The 25,591-nt window shown below is 39.7% G+C and overlaps 2 protein-coding genes across 2 annotated transcripts in view; both read left to right on the top strand.

Moving 5' to 3' along the window:
- The first annotated feature begins 204 nt into the window (after nt 1-204).
- On the top strand, nt 205-5,990 carry tmem35 (transmembrane protein 35). Its single transcript, XM_077578717.1, has 2 exons — nt 205-513; nt 2,325-5,990. The coding sequence occupies exons 1-2, from the start codon at nt 394-396 to the stop codon at nt 2,706-2,708; spliced, it is 504 nt and encodes a 167-aa protein (XP_077434843.1). The 5' UTR covers nt 205-393; the 3' UTR covers nt 2,709-5,990.
- Nucleotides 5,991-8,153: 2,163 nt separating this feature from the next.
- The window catches only part of slc36a1 (solute carrier family 36 member 1), a 37,049-nt gene continuing 19,611 nt past the window's right edge, over nt 8,154-25,591 (top strand). The window contains exons 1-11 of the mRNA XM_077578468.1: nt 8,154-8,328; nt 11,386-11,493; nt 13,840-13,954; nt 14,033-14,123; nt 14,866-14,954; nt 15,436-15,525; nt 15,653-15,737; nt 17,546-17,773; nt 23,467-23,565; nt 23,641-23,807; nt 24,194-24,363. Of these exons, the coding sequence (XP_077434594.1) occupies nt 11,460-11,493; nt 13,840-13,954; nt 14,033-14,123; nt 14,866-14,954; nt 15,436-15,525; nt 15,653-15,737; nt 17,546-17,773; nt 23,467-23,565; nt 23,641-23,807; nt 24,194-24,363 (1,168 nt within the window). The 5' untranslated portion in view covers nt 8,154-8,328; nt 11,386-11,459. The remainder of the gene's footprint in view (nt 8,329-11,385; nt 11,494-13,839; nt 13,955-14,032; nt 14,124-14,865; nt 14,955-15,435; nt 15,526-15,652; nt 15,738-17,545; nt 17,774-23,466; nt 23,566-23,640; nt 23,808-24,193; nt 24,364-25,591) is intronic.

Genomic DNA, 25,591 nt, shown 5'->3' on the forward strand with positions numbered 1-25,591 from the left:
AGTGGATTAATTGGTTTTGGTGGATGGTGGAGGTGAAGGTTACCGGTACTCACTGTTTTTCGATTTGAATATCATGGTTTATAATTTACATGTGTTTTCCCTCACACAATTATTATTACAATTACTGAAATTATGAATCTACACTCTTAGTATTTGAGAACATCCTTAGGTGTTGTAAAACGAGGACCCTCGTGACCACCACGGGGGGGAAAAAACGTAAATCAGCGACTGTCCCTTTAAGAGGCTGCGCGCGCTCCCGCGGAAGACGAGCAGGTTGTCGGTGCGGGATCACTATTTGGCAAGGCTTTCAGGCAACAGCGTCCGGTCCACTGACTCCCATTCATCGCAAACCCCCAGCAGGACTTCCCGGCGTCCAATTTCATATAAAAAAAAATGCCCTCACCGAGGACCATAACCATCGTGGCACTCTCCTTCGCCCTCGGCTTGTTCTTCGTCTTCATGGGGACCATTAAACTGACGCCGAGGCTCAGCAAAGACGCGTACAGCGAGATGGTGAGTGAATGGGATGTGGGGGGGAGGCCATTGTTCTGTGGATGCTGACCTAAATATTAAACTAACCGCAAAATAACCGCTTAACGTTCTCTTTTACGCCACTATTATCTCGTTATATCCTCCAAACAGACCCACTTCCCTCAGCATCCTCGCTGCAAAATCGTTTAAACGTGTTGTACTGCTACTACCAACACATCAGCGCACGAAGTAGGCCGTAAATGGGTTAAAATAGCCTCCGTAATATTAATTAGGTGAAATTGAGCAATTAACAGCAGCCTATTATATTTTGACTAACAGTTGAATTATTCCACCCAGGTTCATGTTCAACTTTGTGGTCCGGTTTATGTGACATAACATTGGCAAGAAAAAAATTGGCTGCAAAATGTGACCTCAAAATGCTTATTTAATATTTAAAAAAATGTAAGCAATGTAAGCAAGTTAAAATGTGAGTTTTGAGCAATCTTCACATACACCGCCTCTTGATGAGGTGAAAAGGATACTATGCTCTGACATGTGGGCATGGAGAGCCGTTACCGATGCACTTTTAGCCATTTATATGTATGCCATGTATTTATTTGAAAAACGGTCAAATACAAATGCAAAATGAAAACACATGATACGGAGCTTCTATAGGCCACAGCTCACACCCAGGCACTCACGCAGATAAATCTCCAGCTCCTGATGTCACTAGGCCACATATCGTAAAGGTACTCAAGATCCACCACACGAATATTACCTGTACACTTGACTACATATAAAAAGTATGCTTAATAAAACCAGTTTCTTTATGTATGTTCTCACGTATTATGTTTATATAGAATACAGTGCAAAATTGAATTTGTTTTTTTTAGGGGGATGGAACAGAACAATAGTGTTCCCCAATATTTGCAGGGGATAGGGACCAAGCCCAGCCACAAACGGCTGCAATTAATTGACAGTTTGACACCCCCTCAAAGAGGTTTATAATCACCTTAGCTACACACTACTTTTGCCTCAATATAGCCCCCAAACTCACTTCGACATAGTTCCTTGACTTTCAAGTCACTTTAGCATTTTTCTTTGGTACCAAGATGCCACAAGAGGGTGCCAAAGCAATACTTTTATAGTGGCTTGTGCACAAAATCAGGAGTAGGAGAAAGTGATTTTCAGCAAATAATGGAGGATTCCCCCCCCCACCTCAAAATCGGCCAATGATAAACCACAAACATGTGGAGGTTCCGCTGTACAAGCCAATTAAATTACACGCCTGGCCACACAGCACATTAAATTTGTAATTCAATATACCACTGTACCATCGTACCTTGACTTACAAATAAGGCTCCATAACATGATTATATTCATGACAAAATACATGACCTATTCTACTGCTCTTCCCAAGAATAATGTTCCAGTTGTGCTATTTAAGTTTTTAGGTCAAGTGACGGCGTCACGGTAATTTTGATGCCAACTTGGAGAACCCTTTGAAATTTCGGCCTGTATGAGCTTATTGATGGATATTTCAAGCTGAAAGTAATGAAGCTAGACTGTTTTTGGCCAGATTTTCTATCTCACAAAAGGCCCTTTTTTTTGTTTTTACCACACACAAAAAAAAACTCAGTTTCTCCAGAACCCATTTTTGGATCTGATTTGTAAAATTATTGGTGTGTTGTACCCATGTTGAAAGCCATCCCAACCACACTCAAAGTTTTGATGGATAGAAATTGTGACACTTTCCAGGGTTAAACATTAACAGTGGCCCAGGGCCATTCTGCCTGTAGTCAAAACTTGAATATGTCCCATACCATTGATTTGTTCCATATGCTTTCCTCTAGAAACGGGCGTACAAGAGCTACGCCAAAGCTTTGCCAGGTCTGAAAAAGATTGGCGTGACCTCCGTGCTGCTCCGTAAGATCATCGGCTCCCTGGAGGTGGCCTGCGGCGTGGTCCTGACCCTGGTGCCGGGCCGGCCCAAAGATGTAGCCAACTTCATTCTGCTGCTAGTCATGCTGGCCGTGCTGTTCTTCCACCAGCTCGTCGGCGACCCCCTCAAACGCTACGCCCACGCGCTGGTCTTCGGCATCCTGCTCACCTGCCGGCTGCTCATCGCCCGGCAGAGCGACGAGCGGCCGGAGAGGGAGGAGAGCAGAGAGGAGCAGCAGCCGCAACATCAGCAGCATGTAAACGACCAGGAAAAGAACAAGGTCAAGCAGTCTTAAAGCTTTTTTTGTGTGTGACCCTTCCAGCTACAGCAAAGGGAGGCATTGATATTTTTAACACACATACTTGGAACTGGTGGTTATTCATCTCCTCAACATGACTGTGGACAATCATCCCTGTGGACATGAGATCATGTCATTGTCTTGTCCCATTTCAAAATTAGCATTATGCCTAGTGTTCCCCAGCTGCATCGTGGATTTTTTTTTGTAAGGGATCCAGTTTGTTTGGATTTTTACAGTAAACGGTGGTACCTTGACTTAAGAGCACCCCAACTTGTGGGTTTTTCATGTTATGAGCTGTCACTGAGTCGACTTCTTGCATGTGCTGGTGCCATTTGCGTAAAGTGACAAAAAATTGGAGCAATTAACTCTTTCACTGGCAGCCCTTTTCAAAGCAGAGTTCCACATATTTCAGCATTTTGATTGATATTTCAAGACTACAAAATACTGTGTTCTGTTACAATATAAATGACCATCCTACCTAAAGAAAATAAAGACTTTGTTCTTTTGCCAGGGAAAACCTTAGTTTCTACCTTTTTTGGTCTTTAGAAATCAGCAATAGAAACATGGACACTGGCCAAGTAGTAGAGAAAATTAGATTTTGTAAAAAAAAAAATAAACATGTCAAGCAGATAGTGACTTTAATGCTAATATGATGGGTTCCAAAGAAATGTAGTTTGTTAGTGTGTGTTGGGACTGCTTCTTTTTGGGAAACATTTGTGTTACATCGTCTATAGAAAATACGGTCCAAAAATGCCATCAAATTAGAGTTAAACAGTTTAACTTGACAATTATATCAACATATCTCCTCAACTCTTTTGTCTGTTTCTTGGGGAACCCCTTCTCCAATAGGCTTACAAATTCCAGTTAAAAATAAACACCAACAACCTTATACAGGCCCAAATTCCAAAAATCAGTGCTATACCGATCTAAACTAAACTAACTAAACACTTGCGCTAAACTCGACTTAAATAGCGCAAATGGAACATTCTTCTCGATAAGAGTAGTGTGGGAAGTGGAATATATCATGCCATGTACCTAAAGAGGGAATTTGTAGTTTTCTAGCTGCTAGCAAGATTTGAATGTGGCTTTATTCCTCATCTCCATCCGCCCCCTCGACTTTCTGACCAAAGCCACGCCTCGTGCATGCTAAACAAACCGATCGTAGCCACGGCTGCCAATGCTAGCGTGGCTCATTCATGATGGAGTGTTGCAAAATATTGAATGTTACTGGATTGATGCTTTGTCATTTGGAATGTACAATCAATTAAATATCCAAAAGCGGTTACTTGCACGTGTTTGGATGGCAAATGATTGACAGCACTTTTCTGTCTTTCTGTGCAGTCTCTGGCTGTTCTTGCCAAGGTGTGCTGGGTTTTAATATAATAATTCAAAAATATAATTAGAGGCATAAGATGAGGCCAGAGAGGGATGATTTCTCCAAAGATCATTTTAATAATATTCTACTGTCAGCTCATACAGACCATTTTAATATATTTGACCCCCCTCCCCCTATTTAAGTACGCAATAATTGTTTGTAAATGTATTGGTTATGGAGTATTTTAAAGACATTTGAAGTGTTCATCGCATGTTAAAAAAAAAAGAAGAAAATTCCACAAACATGGCGGCCACTTATCACGTTGCTGATTCAACTACTTGCAGTGAGCAACACTGACTCACCGCTGACATGAGCCAATTACCTGTTTGACGATGTACCGTGGTTTTAAAAAGTAAATGTTTGAATAGCGTGTAAGCGGGGCACAAGAAGATTGGCTGCTTGCAGAGTTGAGTAAATGAGCCACCTCTTTAAAGTTTATTGCCTCCAATTATTATTTTTTCACCTTCTTGGTGCAACAGAGAAGTGAGGGAGCAAGACAAGATATTGCAAAAACAAATGCCATTTTGCTCTGATTAAAGTGCATTGTTTAAAAAAAAAACGGTGCGGTGGAGGTATGGGTCTGTTCTAAAAATAGCTCACCAGTGATGGGACAGTGTGACCTAATAAGCTAAGAAGAATTAAAACTGAAGAATAATGTTAACTTTTTTAAACTTGCGCATTCAGAAAAAAAGTCTGTATTTACCCAAATATATTTTAAAAAGGTCAATGTACAGCCGTAATTTTAATACCGTGACATTGCAATATCTTTGCTCATGGTTATCATACCGTCAAAATCTTGACTTGAGTCAAACATCAGTGGCTTTTATTTTATTTTTTTTATATATATATGCCGTTTGCCATTTATTCCGTGAACCTGCGTCATCTTTTCTCACGATCAAATGCTCATCTTCTGTTACCTACCATAATACTGTACGTGCTCTCATACCATACATACTGTATAATGTCGGGTGCCTAAATTTGTCCAACTTCCAACGTGTTGGCATTTCTTTCCCTCATAATCGATGTGACAAGTCGAGATTCACTGCATAATCTTCGTGTTCAACTGAAAAGTGCTGATCTCAAATCCAAAGTGATGCAACACCGCCATCTACAGAGATCGGTTTGTCATTACGGCAATTTATAAAACTTGAATTTCACAGACTAGCTGAGTGAGACCCTGTTCCAATTCTAAGTACTGTAATGCCCTGGCATGTGGGCAAGGAGAACCACAGTTGCCGAGGCACTTTCTGCAGTTCATTGAAAAAGACAAAATAGTCAAAAATACAAATGCAAAATGAGAAGACTCGCAAGGAGCGACTATATCTCCTTGCGTCGCCCTCCCCACCCCCAAAAAAATGTCAAGCATAAAAATGTGTGTTATATCCACGATAAAAGTGGGCCGTGATTGGTTAACCGTGATGTAGCTGGGGATTGTTTACTTTTACTTCCAAATGTATTTTTCCAGTGTGAAACCTGGGCCTCTTTAGTTGAATTCAAAGCTATTATTCTGTTGTGTGAATGGCAGCAGTGGTTGGGAATCACTGAATGAGAGCATGTTTCTTTCAGTGGTTATTTCAGGTCATGAAAGGATTTTCCTAAATAAACGTCAAATCATGAAATTGTTAAATATCCACATCATCCGATCCAGTCTTCAAGGAATATCCTTAGAATTAAACATAAACCTTCTCCCCTCCCCTTTTTAGTATTCACATAACTGTGCATGTTCCCAAATGTAAATGACATATTCCTGCTGTTACATTACTATTTTTTATTTATTGTCTGTTACAAATGGAATTTTGTTGTATGTGTTCGTTCTTTGTAAGAGGAGTATTGCATTGGGATTTTTTGTTTTTTGTTTTTGAAATGTATCTACAATGTACAAATAAAGACCCTGATTAATTCTATGTACATTTTCTTCATTTGCTATTTGAATACCTTGCAATACACTTGCTCAATACCACCCACAGTTGCCTAAAAACAATGTAAATCGAAATATAAACTAATAAAAGTGTATGTCCATTTCAAGGAGAAAGTTATCATTATCAAACCTTACTATAACTAAAACAGGATTTTCGGCCTAAATAGTCATTGCCATGTTTTTAAAATGAACAAATGGCAAGTGAGCCTGCCTAAAATTATATAATAAATAAATAATTAAATTTAAAATTTGCTTTAATAATATACCCATGGAAAAAAAGACACTGTATATCTGCAAAGTAATCCAAATAAGAATTACACACTCATGGATCTTCAGTTTGCATTCATTTTTAATGACTCATTGAAATGACCATTAAAAAAGAATATTAAATTAAAGTGTCAACTTGGAAGGTAAAAATGATCTTTAAAAGGAATTTCAAAATTTATAAATTGGAAAAGTTATCTTTTTTTTTTAGGCAAAAATCATTATCTTCCCTAAATTAATAATAAAAAAAAGAGTACATATAATTTCAGTGGTGGCTACTAAAGTAGCCTTTATAATACCTGAACAAAATGTTAAAAAAAAAAAAGGAAAAATCTTAATAAAAAATTACATTTCAGATATGGAAGTAAAAAAATATTGTGATTCTTCTATGGAATTGAATTAATATTACTTTTGAAAAGTAAAAAGTATACTTTATTACCCCTGACTGGAAATTTTATAAAGTCAAATAATATGCCTTTTTTGGGAGGGGTGGGTGGGGGTGGGGGTGGGGGTGGGGGGTGAATACAGTGATGGTTCTGAAGGGATTAAAACATTTTTTTTTTTAATATTCACTTTTGCTTTGTAACATTTCCCCTCTCATTTGTCTGATGATGATTGTGTTTTATTTTTATTTATTTATTTTAAGTCACTCGACTGCCAAGTTGAAAAAATGATTACCCTGGAAACATGTACAAAGACTGAGAACTATATGTAGCACAGTACTCCATTGTTGAGGTATAGTGTCAAAAGTGTTTTTCACCATTTCAGTTTTCCGGAATTTTTGTGTGTAGCTAAACAGTGCCAAGTGACACTATGTGGAGTCTGGCTCTTCTTTTGTGTCAGTGGCGGTTGCAAAGTGTAGTAATCTAGCTATGTCAACAGCCTGAAATTAATTTCCCCTCCTGATGGTCCCGTGGTGTGCAGGCCGCTTTAGAGCGCCTCGTTGTGAACCATGAGTGCGTGCTCAATCATCACGTAGAGACTAGTGCAGGGATAGGCAAGTTCGGTCCTAGATAGCCGCAGTCCTGCATGTTTTCGGTGTCTCCTGCCTGTAACCCAGGTGTTTCAAATCATCAGCTCATAATTACGTTCTGCAGGAGCCTCAGCTGTGTTCGAGGAGGGAGACATCAAAAACATGCAGGACTACGGCTCTCGAGGACCGAAATTGCTTACCCCTGGCCAGTGGAAAAGCAACGAATAGGTGGAAAAAAATGCCCTAAATGAAAGCCAGCATCCAGGCCTGGTTTGGGGCTGGCATTGCCGTTTTAGCGAGAAAAGGCCCCCTAAACGTTTCGGTGGGATATATCTAGGTCACTGGGGGCTTTAAGTGTAGTGTTTACAGTATTTTCGTGGATCAAACGTGTAGACATAAGAACAATTTAGTAATAGTTTTGTATTGCGGTATATCTTATATTGTGTCCTTAGATAGTTAGGGCAGTTGGCCCCATGCATATTTGCCTTACATAAAAGTAAGAATCACTTTTGGCAACGTGAAATGTGCAAAACGAGTGCAACAAATAAAAAATTAAAAAGCCATAGGCATCGGTCGTGGCCGAAGGTAGAATGTCATAGCACTATCTTATCAGGAGTTTTTCGCTTTTCGCCATTGCATTTAACTTGTTTGTTGTCTGAACCAATGCCAAGTCTGGACATTCTGGCAATTTTGGGAAATATAGTTTCCACGAAGAAGGGGGTGACTTTTTGGGGGGTTAGTAGTAGGCCTATTTTATTTTTGAGGGGATTTACGACTCTATTAAGCTATTGTCTCTGTCTTTCTTTGGTCCTGATTCGTAAATTAAAAAAGCAAAAATCGTTTGTTTCTAGGCAACAGTACAATCACGCGCACTGGTTGCTACTTCCGGGTTGGTGTCACGTGACCTCACGGCTGGCTTCTGGCCGATTTTCAGCGGCATCCGAGCTAGGGCACACAATCACTGGGATTTGCCACCGCTCACGACGACAACATGAGCACAAAAGCTCTTTGGAAACGTTAGCGTGCATCCCAGAAGCAACGCGCGGAGGGCCAAAAGGCGACAGAGACGTCGACTTCTTTTACGGAGGTAATACAACAAAAATATATTGTATGTGGCGCTGTTGATGGTCGCAAGGATGGCTAACGTCGGCTAGCTATGCTGAATTATTTTTTGTTTCGCTGTTTTATGGCTGTCATGGGTGTAACAGGTTTAGATTAGCGCGGTTATCTCGTCGTTTGCAAGTAAACTCTCGTCACTAATCCTATTTTTAGATCACCCGCGTCATGTTGTTTTTGTGTTATACGCGGCTAATGGTAGCCTTGGTAAGGTTGTGTAGACAATAGTATGTATCAGCCGGGTCCATCATTTAACCACCTCCAGGGCGAAGCTTTCAAATTTGAGCTCGTCGGTGGAGTGTTTCTGGCCTGGTCCCGTCAGAGGGAAAACATTCGAGGATTCGTCAATGGGAGGAGACAGGCTGTCTGCTCCCGGATTGGGTCTAAATTAGGATTGATTTAATGGAAATGAAATCAACATCGCAATGTAGATTTTTAAATTGCAAAAGCTGCAATTTTGTAGAAAAATAAATTGCTTCATTTTGGTCTATCGGCAGACTCGAAAGCCTTATACTAAATGTGTACACCTACATAATAACAAGGCTCCAACATTTTTTCTTTCTCTCTGAGGAGCATTTTTGCTAATGAATGACTACAGAGGAGCAACTTTGACATTATGACAAATAATGTAATGATGAAGTTGTATGGATGGATATTTTAATGTTTGAGTATCTCATTGAAAATTCCATTGAATAATCAAATGTTCCTACTAAATATGTTTTGCTTTATTAAAGAGCAATTATGAATACAAAAGAGAAAATAAAACATTTGACTCACTCAACTTGCTTTCCTGTTTATATAACCACGAGTTCCTATTTCTTAAATTTGCATTGTTGCATGGCAGCAATTTTCTTGGGGCAATTTCAAACACAAATATACAGTTGTGCTTCTTGTACATACCCTAGGGGATGTAAATTTATGAGGCTTTATGCCCATAAAATCCGAAATACTGTGGCAATTGTTTTGATAGGGTGGACATGATGAGTAGAGATGTGCTGTGCCTACACAGAGCAAAACTTATAAGAATATTATCAATGCCTACAAAATAATTGATATCTTAGCTCCTGATGCAGATAAAAACATAATTCCCAAAACATTTCATAGCTTACACCTGTGGCGTTTAGTTTACACAAACCTACCAGTAAGTTTATTATTATAAAACTTCAATATATATTTTTTTAAATTCAGCGAAAAACTGTCCCATCTGCGAGTTTATTCACCTTCAACACTGGAGCGCAGTTGTAATAACCTCGGGGAATCGAGTGGTAATTATTCGTCGTCCATTCCGTTACAAAGCCATCAAAATTTTCAACATCATCATTGTCTACAAACATATATTGTAACAATATGTCACTGTCTACTGGTTACACTGATTCGAAGTCCTGCGTCATTGTCAATCGCCATCATGTATTTCATAACTCCCGCGAATCTGTGTCAGCCATGAATGCTTGAATAAAATTTCAAGACATGCTATGGGGCCCATATCACCCTCTCATGTATATTCTGATGCATTTCATCAGCTAAGAGACCAAGAATAGGTCAAAACAAAATGACGTATCCACTCTCCTGGCTTTAAAGGTAAAAGAGTGCTAGAGCGCTCCCGGCTCTAATGGTAGAAATGCTGTAATGCGCTCTCGGCCTTAATGGGTTAAATGACGGGATAATCTCAGTTTTTAACATGTCTGTGGTATGTTTTCAGGTTGGGCTGGGCTGGTTTTAAAAATTCACTTAAAACAAACAGTGTTGGAATAAAATATGACAAATGAGTTATTTGTCATGAGTAAACGAACACTGTCTGCAAACAGTTTCCTTTTGCCAAGTTAGTATCGGAGCTTCAGTCAGGGATGAAAAGGTTTACCCATAAGCGGTGATTTAAGAAGAAAAAAAAACCTTGAAGCAGAATGGCAAAAAAGGTGTTATTTAATTTGTTTGATTATTTATTTAATTATTATATTTTTTATCAATGAGCGATTAATTGGTTGTTGGAGTTTTATTCTGCCAAATATTGGTATCAGCATCAGAAGAAAGTAGAAAAAATAACGAGCGGCTAATTATAGGCTGCGTTCATGAATTCATGTGATGCACGCTCGGCACCGTGGTAGCACATGTGAAGGAGGACGAAACACCGGCTTAATAACTACTAGTTTCAACTCTTTTTTTTTTTTTTTTTTTTTTTTTTTAAAAATCTTCAAATGGCTTACCTTACTCAGGAACTGAGTTATAAATGGTTGCAAATGAAAGTCCGCAAAAGAATGAATCCGTAAAAAACAAACCACGAAGTAGCAAGGAAATACTGTACTGGTATTGGTCTTGGTGCATCCTCTCACTAAAAAAAATAACTCTGTCAGATCAGACCCATTTCCCCTAATTTCACCTCCATCCATCCATCCATCCATCTATCCATCCATTACCAGCGGGTTTACACTAGTGTTGTTCCAATACCGTTTTTTGGCCGCCGATACCGATTCCAGTACCCAGCTTTGCAGCATCGGCCAATGCCGATACCATACCGATACCTACGTTTTTTTTTCTCAACATGAAAAAGCTGTCCTGCCATTGGTTCAGAGCATTCAAGGGCCAATAGGATATCTTAGCTCGGCATGCAGTGAACATGTCGCACATCAGTGAAAGTCGTGCATGAGAAAAGACATAAGACGCTGCACCCAAAGTTCAATATTAGAGTCAAAATGAATGGTATCGGCATGTTACTTGTTAGTACTCACCGATACCACTGTTTTAATGCAGTATTGGGGACTCTGCCAATACCAGTATTGGTATCGGAACAACACTAGTTTACACAGTGGACCGGTCGCCAGTCAATATTTATTCATGTAAATATTCATCGTATTTCTGGTATTGTATTTTAATTTGCTGTGAAGCAGTTTATTTTGGAGCTGCCACTTTTCAGCCCCAAGCCAGAGTGGATGTTATGATGCGTTTATTCCATATTTCATACAAAGGTAATTAGTACAGAGTTAGTCAAGACATTGCTTGTTGATGTTAAATACATTTGTCTTCTTCCTCACAGTCAAGTGACGCCCATGCTGCACTTGGTGACGTACAGTTTTTAGCACCCAAGAGGTTGGGAGACGCACCGCTGACATGATGTCCTCGAGTGACGACGTTCGAGGAGAAGGTATGAAAAATGAGTTTGCGTGTCTTTGAATTTGACAAAAAATGTCAGCTAATTTAATTGAAAGTCCAAAAATTGTGTTCAATGAATAAAAATTTACTTGAAGGATATGTTCATACTGCAGCTCAATTCAGATTATTTTATTTTTATTTTTACCCATATGCGACATGAAGCAGATTTTTTTTCATGTAGTGTGAATGTGAACAGTACAATTTGATGATGAATCTGTCTTTGATATTTAACAATTACAAACTTGTGTTTGATAGTTATAAAAGAAAGTGCTAGATAGGTTGTTTGTAGGTTGCAGTGCAAAACAGCAATTTTTTTTCTTTCCAAAACATTTATGTTAGGTTTGTGGAAGACTATATGGTTTTTGGTGTTTACAAAAATGTATACTATGTGTAGTCGGCACTGAATTGTTTGTTTCCAAAACTTTTCCATTAGGCTTGCGGAAGATTACATTTTCGTTTTGTTTTTAAAAATCTTGTTAGGTTTATTGATGATTAAATTGCCTTTGTCGTGTGGAAAACAAAATTGTCTTAGAAATTATATTAAGTTAAGTCAAAAGAAGACACTAAATTGTCATTATACAAATGAATTTAGATTGTGGAAGACTATATTAAGAGATTAAATCATCTGTTATGTTACAATTACCTGCTACTGTAGTTTCAATAAACACTGTTGACACAAATATATGCATTAGGTTCATTAACACTCACAATTCTTTGATAATTTGAAAACTGTGTGGTAAGTTCAATGAAGACCCGAAATTGTTTTCTTGCAAGCACAAAGAAGCACAAAATAGAGCGAAACTGCTTTTTTTAATTCATTTTTATAAATCATAAAATGATCATGTGATCATCAGTAGGCAGTAAATCTTGAACAGATATGACACACCATATGGTAACTGGAAGCATGCTTAGAGGCACCTCCGTTAGTAAACAGACTTGTCTGTTTACATGCCAGATGCAGGTACAATGGATTTGCATGCACACTAACTCCCATATTGATAACAAATGGCTTTACCCTGTCAGCATACGACGCTTGAGTTCATGTTGACTGTCTTTTATTGAAAAAGACCGAAGGGTGCTACTAGTGTGACGGCCGCCTCCCAATGTAACATGGACCAGGTCCACGGACACGTTGAACTCATTATGTAATCTTTGTTAGCTGATAGACGCCCGTAGCTTTGACATCGTTGACATCTTTAGATAACACAATCCTGAGAATGGATGATAATACTGAACCATGTGTGGATTTTGGACTTGAGCGTTCAATAACGGAAATGAAGGTGTCGCTAAAGGGCTGACACTGCATTGTTAAAACGAGGAAATTCAGCAAGGCCTGAGTGAACATGATGCATCGTGGCAAGACCACGGAGGCATGCTACAATTAATGCTCCCCTAGCAAATGGGACATTTCTTAGTGCTGTTTTTAGTTTGAGGCTATGTTGACATGACAACCACAACTACAACGGCTTCTTTTATTCTTAAACTACAAATAAATTTTGTCACGAAAACAGACAAAACAACAATACAATTTTCTGTTAAAAAGTTAGCGACCCTAAAACTATATGACTGTAGATTTGTTTGACTGGTTCGACACAAGATTGTGGTTAGCGTTGATTACTGATTCTAGGAACGATGGCATTATAGCATGTCGGGTATGATTAAATGATGCATTCTGTACGTAGTTCCTTATTGCATGTAAAACCTTAATACGTTTTTCACTGAAGCATTTTAAGTTAGACCCTGTAAAACAACAACCCAAAACAAAAGGACACAGACGGTCATGTGACCATCCATGTGTTTTGGGCCTCTTGTTCACTTTAGCCAGTGAGGTCTAACATCACGAGTGCACATTCCTCCTGCTGTTGCCAAAATGTGCAATCATCTCTTTTTCACGTTCACACCAGCCATTGCTCACTTCCTCTTGTGCGTTAGTTACGTGTGTCAACATGTGAGCCTCAGTGTTTATCAGCAAAAAATCAGCAAAAAAATAAAAAAACGTTGACATATTGCCACAATTAAGCCATAAATAACCAACCTACGGAAATTGAGGGCTCAAAAATGAAATGATCGGGTGTTAGGGATGGGTGATTAATCACTTTTGTTTGTCAAGATGATTTTTTTGGGATGATTTTTTTTAAAGCAACTTCCGTCATTTGAAATGATTTCCCATGATGTGTACTTGTACTGATAACAACATAGTAGCTGCAAATAGAGATGAGGTTAGTTTACAAAAATCTTATTATAACTGTGATCTGTTATGTTATTTGTATGCATTATGCAGTAGAGTACAGTGGGGGAAGGATGTGCTGCTAAGATCTGTCTTCTCATCCTTCTGCAGGGTCTCTGTTCTCTGATCAAAACCCCTCCGAATTGGATGCTCTGTGTCCTTCCCCTCCAGGACCCTCTCGAACACAGCGTCACTATGAGAGGATCGACACGCAGACCGGAACCTCGTACGTAGCCGAGTAGAAATGCCGCAAAACGTCATCGTGTGATGTGGGAGTGACTGTGACTTTCTTATCCCCATGCAGTTTTTGCCAGACTCTGATCCACCTGCTGAAGGGCAACATTGGCACAGGTCTGCTGGGTCTACCTTTGGCGGTCAAGAATGCAGGCCTGGTGGTGAGCCCTCTTTAAATTCATCCTTCAAAGCCTTTTTCACTGCTCAACATGAAATTCAGTAGGCATCTCTATTGTGAGTGGGCAAAACCATGCCTGAAAACACTCAGAAATTCTGCCATTTTGATTAGAAGCTAGATGTTATAGTTTCATTTGCACTCAACCCTACTTTGGTCAAAGCATCCATTTTAGGGTCATAATGGCCATTTCCAAGTCCCCTTTAAAGATGAATTTGTCCTGTCGCAGTTTCACTTACAGTAAGCACTAGCATCATTAAATTTGGTAGACATTTCTCATAAGGAGACCCGCCAAAGTTTCAAGAAGCTATCGTATGAGACCTATAGCAACCTCACACAGTGCTAACTGCTAACCAGGAGCCTGCTTCCTCTTTAAACATTGTGTACTGTATATTGGCTGCAGTTCAGTGCATTTGTAGAGAATAATTCATATGTGGACATGAATGCTGCGTTGCAATCGGAATTGTCAAAGTACAGGGCTTTCCAAATAAGGTATGTGTGTTAAAAAAACTGGTTTCATTAAGGAGACTTAATGAGACTTAACACACTAATTTTGACACTCCAAATTTAAAAATATTTTTGGGGTGTTTCTATGGTTCCCCCAACCACACCACGGGAAAACACATTAAATGCTTCTCAGTGTTTTTTTTTTTTAAATTTTTTACCGAATTGTGTAATCGCCCCTCAACTTTACATGTAGTGTTTGTTTGTATGTTTCATGTGTCCAGCTGGGTCCGGTCAGCCTGCTGTGCATGGGCCTCATCGCGGTGCACTGTATGAGGGTGCTGGTCGACTGTTCCCACCACCTCAGTGCAAAGTAAGCTCCGTTCTCACCTTATTTGCTTCTTGTGATCACATGCTTGTTTGTTGTTGTTTGGCTTTGAACAACACTTGCCATCTTCACTGTAATTTATCTTTGCTACAGGGCAAAAACACGGCCTATCCAGGATGCTCTCGTGTCCTTAGCTCAACACAAAGTGTCACATGATTACCCCTTTCACACTGTTGATCCCAGTGGTGTTTGTTTCCATTTTCAACAGCACGCCAAATTGTGTGCGTCTGTTTACAAAGCAGCTTGTGACTAAAGTTCACCAAGTTCTTGATGCACAAGGGTAGTTGAATATTGTCAGCACATATGGCTGCTTTTACTGATGAAAAACAAATAAAATAATGAATTTGAGGCTCATTTTTGTTCTGAACCAACTCATTGTGAAAGGAGTGGACTTGGTTCTTTACTGGTTCCATCCTCCAGACTTGCAAAGTGTTGTTACAAATCCAAATGTGTTTTTCTGTTTTAGGATGAACAGGCAGTCTCTGACGTATGGCGAGGCATTCCAGTACGGCATGGAGAATGTGTCATGGCTTAGGAGACACTCGCATTGGGGAAAGTAGGTTAAACGTGTATACAAATCCTCCAGCATCGTAACATTACACAACTGTTGTTTTCATTGAACCAATTCGACACTTGTTTTATAGGCATGTCGTGATCAATGCCTGTTTGTCCTTTGCTTTTAGACGGACAGTCAACTTGTTTCTTATCATCACCCAGCTTGGCTTCTGCTGCGTTTATTTTGTCTTCTTAAGCGACAATGTTAAGCAGGTAACAAACACGCGGGGTTTCCATTCACTACAGCAACCTCCGTTTATCTGTGGTCACTTTGTCATTTGACCGTTGGCGTTAAATCACAGCTCTGCTCTTTGAAACTCATATTGCAAAGTAAAACTGTGGTGAGCTTTAGACACATGTTCTTCGGGCCACACTTGAGCCTCATACAGTACGGAATTTAAAGAAGGGGTCTTGAAAGGCCACTAGATGGCAGTACCAGTCAGCTGCTTCAGACATTACCATCAACTTACAAATGTGCAGTGGGACAACAAAAGTTCAAATTAGGGTTACATTTTAAAGTTAGGGTTTTAAGTCAGGAATAAAGCAAAGTTTAGGGTTTCAGAGTCTGATTTTCAATCATGCTGTTTCAGGCGTTGTACTTTTTGTAAATTTCCAGTCAGAGCTTGGATCTCACGTTAAGAATCAAGTTAGAGTTTAAAACACTGATAGGACTTTACCAGCCTGACATATGCCTTCCAGGCAGGCAGAGTAGGAGCCATTTCAGCCATGCGGAGATACTGTCAGGTGAACACAGGTGACAGCACTTTATTAGCCGACTGCAAATTATGTTCCGCAAAAAGGATAATGGACTCCACTCAGGTGGTGACAGAGGCCACCACCCCACGAGTTGCAGTGGTGGGCCATCCGACAGACACGAAGTTACTCAAGCTCCGTTGCCGGCATCTTTATGCAATGCTCGTTTCCACCCGAGCTAGGCGCGCTAGGTGCTTCGAGTAAAGAAAAGTAAGGAATAATGTTGCAAGTAACACCGCTTTTCCTGTCAGTTTGATTTGATAACTTGTGATATTCTTAAAAAGTAACCTTGCATATCATTTTACTCATTTTATTTGGGGCGTCTCACGGCTAAAAAATAAACGGGTCGCGTTGCAATTTGCGAGTCAAAATTTGCGAGTCAAAATTTGCGGGTCAAAATTTGCATTTTGCGCCTCATATAGACACATTGAAAAGTGATTAGCCTGGGGGGCGCTCAAGGAAAGTCTGGTGGGCCACAGGGCAAATAAAACGCTAGGGAGAAGCCTGTGTTGTATGTAGGCAAGCCGCAGTTGGACCAAAATACAAAAAAATGGTGACAAAAGCAAACAGCAGCAGGAGCCTAAAGTGTGCGCCTTCTACAGTATTTTAAAATCTGACATTTAGGGTCAGTTTGCATTCTTCCTCTGTTTGCGCATTGATGAAAACAGAGTCTATGGCTGCATTCATATGCCAGGACCTTTCACTGAACAGTGTCACGGACAACCAGAGGTTCAAGAAGATGGGGCGGATTCTCAAATTTGCGATATGCGATACTAACAGGAAAACTTGTCAGAAGTCGTCATCCCGAAACTGTTCAGAGTTGAAGATAACCGATTTGGCGTCATTGTCATTGGCAGTGATACAGTGCCTCTTATGTGGGATGGTTGGACTTCCAGAGTGACTAACCCTCATTATTCATTCCTCTCATTTCATTGAGAGGAAAAAAAAAGTTTACATGCACTTTACTTTTTCATTACAGAGCGGTTATCACTTTTTTTTGTGTGTGCATCATATACAGTAGTGACATGCATTTATTTTCTGAAAAAGCAACAACAACAAAATCGATGTGACATACCACACATGTTTTCATGGCAGGGTTAAATGACTAATAATGAAACTTGTAAAAAAAAAAAAAACGGAATAGACATCAGACACAGACATCAAATCCATATTGAATCAAAATGGCAACCTAAAGAATCAAAATTGAATTGTAGCCTAAGAGTCATAATCTAATTAAGTGTTTCTGCCTTGTTTTCCCTTCCTGGCAGGTGGTGGAAGCGGCCAACGCCACCGCCTTCAACTGCCAGGTTGACAGCGGCAACCAGACCCAGGTTCTGGTGCCCAGCTTTGACTCGCGCCTTTACATGCTCTGCTTCCTGCCTGCTTTCACCCTGCTGGTCTTTACACCCAACCTTAAGTACCTGGCGCCGCTCTCGCTCATTGCCAACCTGGTCATGGCCGCCAGCCTGGTCCTCATCTACTTCTACTCCATCACGGTAAACATCAATGGGTATTTCTTTAAATACATTTTTTTTCTTTTTTTTACTTCTGTGCTCACACGTCACGAGTGAGTAGGGCAGAAGAGTCTAAATTTCATGAATGTCTGTGAGATATGCCTGCCGGACATTTGCATAAAAAGCTATTTGTTCACTTTGACACTTAGAGTAAAGTGGTTGGGCACAGGCAGTGAATCACAAGTAGTTTGATTGAACATTTGAATAGCTAAGGGAATTCTTCCTCTTCTAGCAGATGACATTTAAGTCCAAAAGGAACTTTAGATTGATTAGATTTTTTTCTGGCTTTACTTTTCAAACTTCTTTGAAATATTAAAAAAGAAAAAGAAAAAAAGAGCCGTTTTATCAGTGGACTGTTTGTCTTAGACGCTTCCATTTGTGAGCTAGCTTTAAAAGCAAACATAAAAGAAAAACTTGGGGTATGCCACACACACCCAAACATGATTTCAAGCCTGTGTCACCGTTTCAAATTGGCGTTTCAGGTCTAAGTTAAGGTTTCAAATTATAATATAATTTATAAGTCACTTTAGTGTATTGGTACAATCCATCATGGTATGTTTGAGTTGTGAGCATTGGCTCTTCACTACTTTTAAACTAAGATTTTGGGATACATTGAGGGCACTATCCACAGTATAGGTGATCATCTGTAGAGAATGACTCGGATTGAACACAGCCAATCATTTACTTCACTACAATGGACCAATACAGAGTCTGCAACACTGCAGATGCTGCACCGACCCGCCTATTGATATCTCATCCTAATCTTACCTCGCTTGGGTATGCAGAACATGTTGATGAAAGTGATTTGGAGAATGTGTAAATATTTAATAGTCCTTCATAGGCCCTCTTGCTTTATAGACGGTAGTTAGATATTATATCCATAGTACGATGCACCGGGTCTGTGAAGCAGCCCTGGACGAAGCATCTGGATGTACAGGATTGCTGTGCTGTAAATCCATGTGACTCGTTAAGATCACCACGGATGTTGTTTCAAAAAGCTATGTTGAAAAAGACACAGGAGATCATAATGGCCATTATAGGGTCATGTGGTCATTTCTAGGTGTTCTACAAAGTAGGGGTGTGCCCAAAAAATCAATTATCATAAGAATCGCGATTCTCATTTAGTACGATTCAGAATCGATGTTAAATGTCCCAAAATCAATTTTATTTAAATTATTTTATACTGTCTTGCCTTTGTCTGTGTGTCCCTTTATTTGGAGCGCTGTTCATGTTGTACCCAATTTAGCCACTTAGGGGCAGTGTGGTTCCACGCAGTCTAATACACTGTTAAGTTGTAGCCACATTAGAGAGTAGAAGGAAAAAATCACGATCAAGTTATTTCAATAAAAGTTGTTTTTTTGCAGTGTGGAGCCGTTCTTTTGAGTAATAAAAGTGCCGCGAGTAGCGCACTAATTAGCATTAGCAAGTCAGACTGGAGTAGATCAATACAATTCCTTGCACATCTATAGATTGAAGCAGAAATCATTGTCAATCAAATCATTTTGAATCAAAAATCGTTCTTAATCAAAAATCGATTCTGAATCGAATCGCAGACCCAAAAATCGGAATTGAACCGTGAGACATTCAAAGATTCCCACTCCTACTACAAAGGCTAGTTTGAAAACCTTTTTTGAGTTTTCATTATTGTGTTGGCAGAACATGGCATGGAAGTTTGATGGCTGTCCACAAAATGCAAAACTCTTGTGTTGATTTAGACCCATTACACACATCGGGATGAATTTGTCCCGATTTTTTCCCTTCCCGACCAATGATGACAAATGCAACAATCAATCTTTTGACTTAGAAGATTATCCTAAAAGATTATCTTGTGGTCCGAGATTTGTTAAGGGTGAATTTGTCCCGATAATATGGTCTGAGATGGGCCGGGCTACCAACTTTAAATATAAAACGTGTTCATTACTTCTGACAAAATAATTTTGTGAGTGGGGAAAGCTGATGTCTCTTCCGAGTCATGACGTGAATTTTGATGTGGATGTGGTTGAATGTAGTAGCCATTCGAAGAAGCGCCCTGACTGAGGAACAAAGCAGCCGTAAACGAAAACCAGCATATCCTACCCAATGTTTTTCTTTAAAAGTGCGTTCCCCAGAAGGCAAGGAATATTTTCCTACGCTAATCTGTTTTGATTTCATGTGTGTAACAAATTTAAAAAAATGTAAAGTTTGAAAAATCCTTCTGTGTGTATCAGGCCTTATTCAGTAAGTTGTGATTGAACATGAGAGACTCCAAAGGCTTTAATCACTGAGCTCCATAATACAGTAGTTTCTGGAATATAAGCCGCTACTTTTTTCACTTGCATTCGACCCTGCGGCTAATACAAAGGTGCGGCTTATCCATCAGATCACAAAGGGGCGCACTATAATGGAAGTGCAAGAGCGTCAGTCAGGCAGAGCAAAACAAACTCAAGTGAGCACAAATACAGTAGGAGAGACAGAACGAGAGCAAGACAATTTGTGCCCTTGTTATGGAAAAGAAAGTAGCGGGAACCCGGTGCGGCAACATTAAAACACCTGCGGTTTACAGTCGGGTGCCGTTTATATGTGTAACTCGAGTATCCCCCAAGTTTAGCTAGTGCGGCTTATAGTCAGGTGCGTTTATAGTCCAGAAATTACTGTAGTTGGTAGGCATATATCTTGAAAAGACCCACAAAAAAACATCTTGAAGAAGTCATGTCTGTAAAGACAAGAGAAGTCTGATTGTTTCCAGGTTAGGCAGTCATTTAAATGTAGCCATTTCTACCTTCACTATAAAGACAGAGATTTTGTTGGCTTGCTCGACGGAGCATGGCAGTGACAGCAAAGGGGAAAATGGCCGCTGAGATTGATCAAAACGGGTGGATTTTTCTGCTTAATTCATATTCCACAAGCGCAATATTAATTAGAATGCTGTGTTTAAGCTAGTGGGTGCACACAACATATTATTGTAAAGAAAATATTTAGGTTGACTTCCCCCTTTAAGAATTCAAATTAACGTTTTAAGCGTGAGTTATAGTTTTAAGTTAAGGCTTCAATGGGGGATTTCAAGACTGGGTTTGGATTGTACGTTGGAGTTTCAAATTTGGGTTAGGGTTTCAAAATCGGATACAGGCTACCAAAAGTTGCATATTGTCTGAATTTTATTACAGAAATCACTGAATGCTAACTTTTTATGCCCGTTAAACTGAAATTAAGCGTCCAACATAACCGTTAGGGTTTCAAAATCGGATACAGGCTACCAAAAGTTGCATATTGTCTGAATTTTATTACAGAAATCACTGAATGCTAACTTTTTATGCCCGTTAAACTGAAATTAAGCGTCCAACATAACCGTGGCACGCATGGCGCTTAATACGCTGGCCAGTACACATTCCATAAATGAATTTGATTTAATTTACACTGTATTGTGTAATAAATAAAAACATTTAAAAAATTAATTCAAGCGACTTGTCCATATTGACAGTCGTCCAACAGTAGAGCGTAACCAATTTTTTGCAGCAGAGAATGAATTTGATTTAATTTACACTGTATTGTGTAATAAATAAAAACATTTAAAAAATTAATTCAAGCGACTTGTCCATATTGACAGTCGTCCAACAGTAGAGCGTAACCAATTTTTTGCAGCAGAGAAATAACAAGCAACTTGATAAATGTCCGGAGAGAAATAATACACAGCTACACAGGACCGGAACTGGAAATTAGAAATAAATTAGTACGTCACCACGAGTGTGCTAAAAAAAATCGATATGTCAATATATTGTTAGGGGCCTTTTTACAATACACGTATCGATAAGCAGGCGTCAGAATTGATATTGCACATTCATTTGTAAATACTGTCGGCAGTTAACCACTCGTTGCTTGCAGGGCTGTGCTGCAGCAGCCTCTGAAGTTAATTGCAAAGCAGCAGCAGGAGGAGAGAGTGGAAGGGGCGGAGAAAAGAGACACTGGTGCCTTGCAGACAGTTAACTTAAAAAAAAAAGTGGACAATGTGTAGGTGTCCCACGAATTCAAGTCTGTTCTAAAAATAGCTCACCAGTGATTGGACACTGTGTCTTGCCAGAAAAATTAAAGCGGAAGAAGACTATCAACATTTATTTATTTAAACTTAACATGGTACATGTTTCCTAATGTACCAATTTTCCTATATTTTGTTTAAAAACTAAATAAATAGAATGTTTTTTTTATTTTTATTTCCCCAAATATTTCAAATAAGCACACTTTACAGCTGTAATTTTAATACTATGATAGTTTTACTCATATTGGCCAATGTCCATTTGTAAAGTTTCCCGGTGTGTCTGTGAAAGTGGCACTTTGCTCTGCAATGCACGTGCATTTAGGCCACGCATGCCACTTGGTGGCAAACCCAAAGAGCTGCTAACAAAAACATTTTTACCATGCAGCATAATAAACATCATTTAGATATACATATGGCTCTTATAATAAAAATGCACGTAAAGCAATGTAAAGTCAGATAAGATAAGATCCACTGATTGTCACACCCATCTAAGTGGGGCGAAATTTGTTCTCCGCATTTGACCCATCCCTTGAGGGAGCTGTGAGCAGCAGCAGCGCCGCGCTCGGGAATCATGTGGTGATCTATCCTCCCAATTCCAACCCTTAATGCTGAGTGTCAAGCAGAGTGCCAATCGGTCCCATTTTTATAGTCTTTGGTATGACCCGGCCGGGAATCGAACCCGCGACCTCACAGTCGCAGGGCGGACACTCTAACCACTCGCCCACTGAGCTGGTAGTGTCGAGATACGTATCTCCTTAAAGACCGTGTATTGGGATACATATGTATCGCGATACGTATCGTATCGTGATACACATCGTATCGTGAGGTTGTTGGCAATACCCAACCCTAGTCACCACAAACGTCAGCCGAGTGGAGGAGCCTTAGGTTCAAAGTACTACAGGGATGTGATTTTTCCGCTAATTCGCGGAATTCCGCTTTTTTTTAATCTCCCCCCCCCCAAAAAAAAAATCCGATTTTTTTTTTTAATTTATTTATTTATTTTTTAGTAGTTCATTGTGTATGCACATGACTCCGACAGATAACATCTTCTGCTATAACAAAGACATTTGTGGTATGCTCTAATATGAGTTACTTTTCATTTGGTCATGATACAATTATTTGTTCATGAAATTTGAACTCTTCAACATTATTTATGTGTTAACTTAGTAATCACATTAGTTAGATATGATGATATTCTCAGTGATAGTTTTTAAAAGCAAAGGCAGTCCAATGTTTTTGAATGTGACTGATTTTGAGTTGACGAAAACTGCCATTTTATATGGGATAGTTCAATATACATTGAAAATTTATGCTGTTGTTTTGTCTATTTCTTTGTCATGTGAGTGCATTGAAAGTACTTAAAAACACGGAAAACCCATGTGTCCCCCCACCAGGGCACTGCCCTGGACCTAGCAGGGTGCCAACGGCCCCCAGACCCCCGGCTAAATTTTCAGATAATTTCACTTTGGTCAAATCACATCCCTGAGTACTAATATACCATATTTTTCAGACTATATCACACCTTTCAAAGTTTCGCTGGTCCTGCAATTAATACTATACTTTGACTTGTAATTTAAATCAGGCTTTCCTGGTTAAATAATTTCAAATATATAAATATTATTAAAAATATATATATACTGTTTTCTCTTCTATTTTTCCCTTCCAGCACATCAAATACCCCATCGACCTTCCAGTCGTGGGCCGAGCCAAAGACTACCCGCTCTTCTTCGGGACGGCTATCTTTGCCTTTGAAGGGATTGGAGTGGTATGTGTAGGATCAATAAAGAAAGGGCTCACGCGTGCACACAAGGCAAACACTTTGACATGCTGTTGTCTCTAGGTTCTTCCTCTGGAGAACAAGATGCACAGGCCACAGAGTTTCCCCTTGGTCCTCTACCTGGGAATGGGCATCGTCACATTTCTGTACATCAGCCTCGGCACCATCGGGTATATGTGCTTTGGCACCGACATCGGCGGCAGCATCACCCTCAACCTGCCTAACTGCTGGTAAGATGACATCACAAGTGCCTCAGTGCCTTCATTTAGTTCCGCTGTTATTTATTTGTGACCGAAAGAAGACCTCTGTGGTATTTTCTAGAGTTGCACCTGCAGTGTGCAGAGCTGAACATACACTGCTCGCACATTCACAAACACATTCATACACCAGTGGTCGGCTGCTGCCATCGCAGGGCGCTGCCAGGTTCACTGGGAACAAATCGGGGTTTAGTGTCATGCTCAAGGACACTTCGACATGGTCACAAGAGCTAAGGATCGAACCCACAACCTCACGGTTGCGAGACGACCACTCTACCACTGAGCCATGCCGCCCCTGTTTTACTGTACCTGGACTGTGCCTGTGCCCACTTACTTCCTCCTCCCTCATCTTGTTCCAGGACTTACCAGGCTGTGAAGCTGCTCTATTGCTTCGGCATCTTCATCACGTTCGCCCTGCAGTTCTACGTCCCCGCCGAGATCCTTATCCCGTCTGTCGTAGCCCGAGTGTCAGAGCGTTGGGAGATGGCCGTCAACCTGCTGCTCCGCACTGTCCTTGTCATCTTCACATGTGAGTAATTAAATTATGTCACTACTGTATTAGTCAACATTGTCAAAGGAACATAAACGTGTCACACATCATCGTGGCAAGTTCCATTTCTATGGTCATCATCAAAGTGGCACACATGAAAGCCAAACGAACAGCAAAACCCAATACTGTCCTTTTTCCACTATGCCCAGAAGAGTGACTGGTAGTAAAAGGGTCCTGTCCTACTGAGTAGAGTTTGGCAGATAGTGAACAGTCCCTCAAAGAGTTCAATGTTGCTGGTTTCAAGCTGTTTATTACACTAAAAAAACAATCAAATTACACACTTAAATGCAAAAAGCTTGTTTCTCAAACGTAGCTAGCTCAAGACTAATGCACAATGGAAAGCACCATTGACTCGCTAACGCTAATTAACGCGCTACTCGTGGCAATTGTATCACTCAAAAGAATGTCTATTCATACATAACACAGCGGGAATGTACACAGGGAAGTATCTTCACATTACTCACAGGCATATGCTCTTCCTACGCTGCAAAACAACAACAACTTGTATTCATATAACTTGATTGTAACTTTTTTCTTCTACTTTTTAATGGGGCTATGAGTGTATCTGAACATGCTGAACCACATTGCCCCGAAGTGGCCAAATTTTGTACAACATGAACAGCGCTCACAATAAAGGCACACAAACAAGGGCAATACCTAAATAAATTAAATCGAATTTGGGACATTTTATATCGATTCTGAATCTTGATTCTTATGTGAAACTTTTTTTTTTTTTTGGCACAACTTAACAAGCCAAAGTCACTCAACCCTATCGTACACCGTTCTAATCACAGATTTGTGGTAGGCTAACAGACACACCTCTTATTTTATTTTAATATACATTCCTACAATGTATGTTTGTTAAATGTTATTAGTGTACTAAGTTTATTTTATTTTATTCATTTTTTACGTTTGTTTTTGTACTGAATATGTATACTGAATGTGAAGATTATTTGAGTAAAGGTCTTTTTTTTATTTTTATAAACCTTAAATGGGTTTTCTGAGCTTTCCTGCACAAAAACACTTTCAGTGTTACAAGTCTTTTTTTGTCTATGTGCAAATGAAATGAAATGAATTACCCATAATTAAATTGTCCATATTCTTGGTCCCACAGACTACTAAAATAAAGAATGTAGTAGCAGTGTTGTTATGTGTGGCACTTGAAGTAATAGACAGTAATGTACTGCTTTTTTGCAAAACACACCTC

This window comes from Vanacampus margaritifer, chromosome 10, assembly GCF_051991255.1.
Source record: "Vanacampus margaritifer isolate UIUO_Vmar chromosome 10, RoL_Vmar_1.0, whole genome shotgun sequence".
Lineage (NCBI taxonomy): Eukaryota > Metazoa > Chordata > Actinopteri > Syngnathiformes > Syngnathidae > Vanacampus > Vanacampus margaritifer.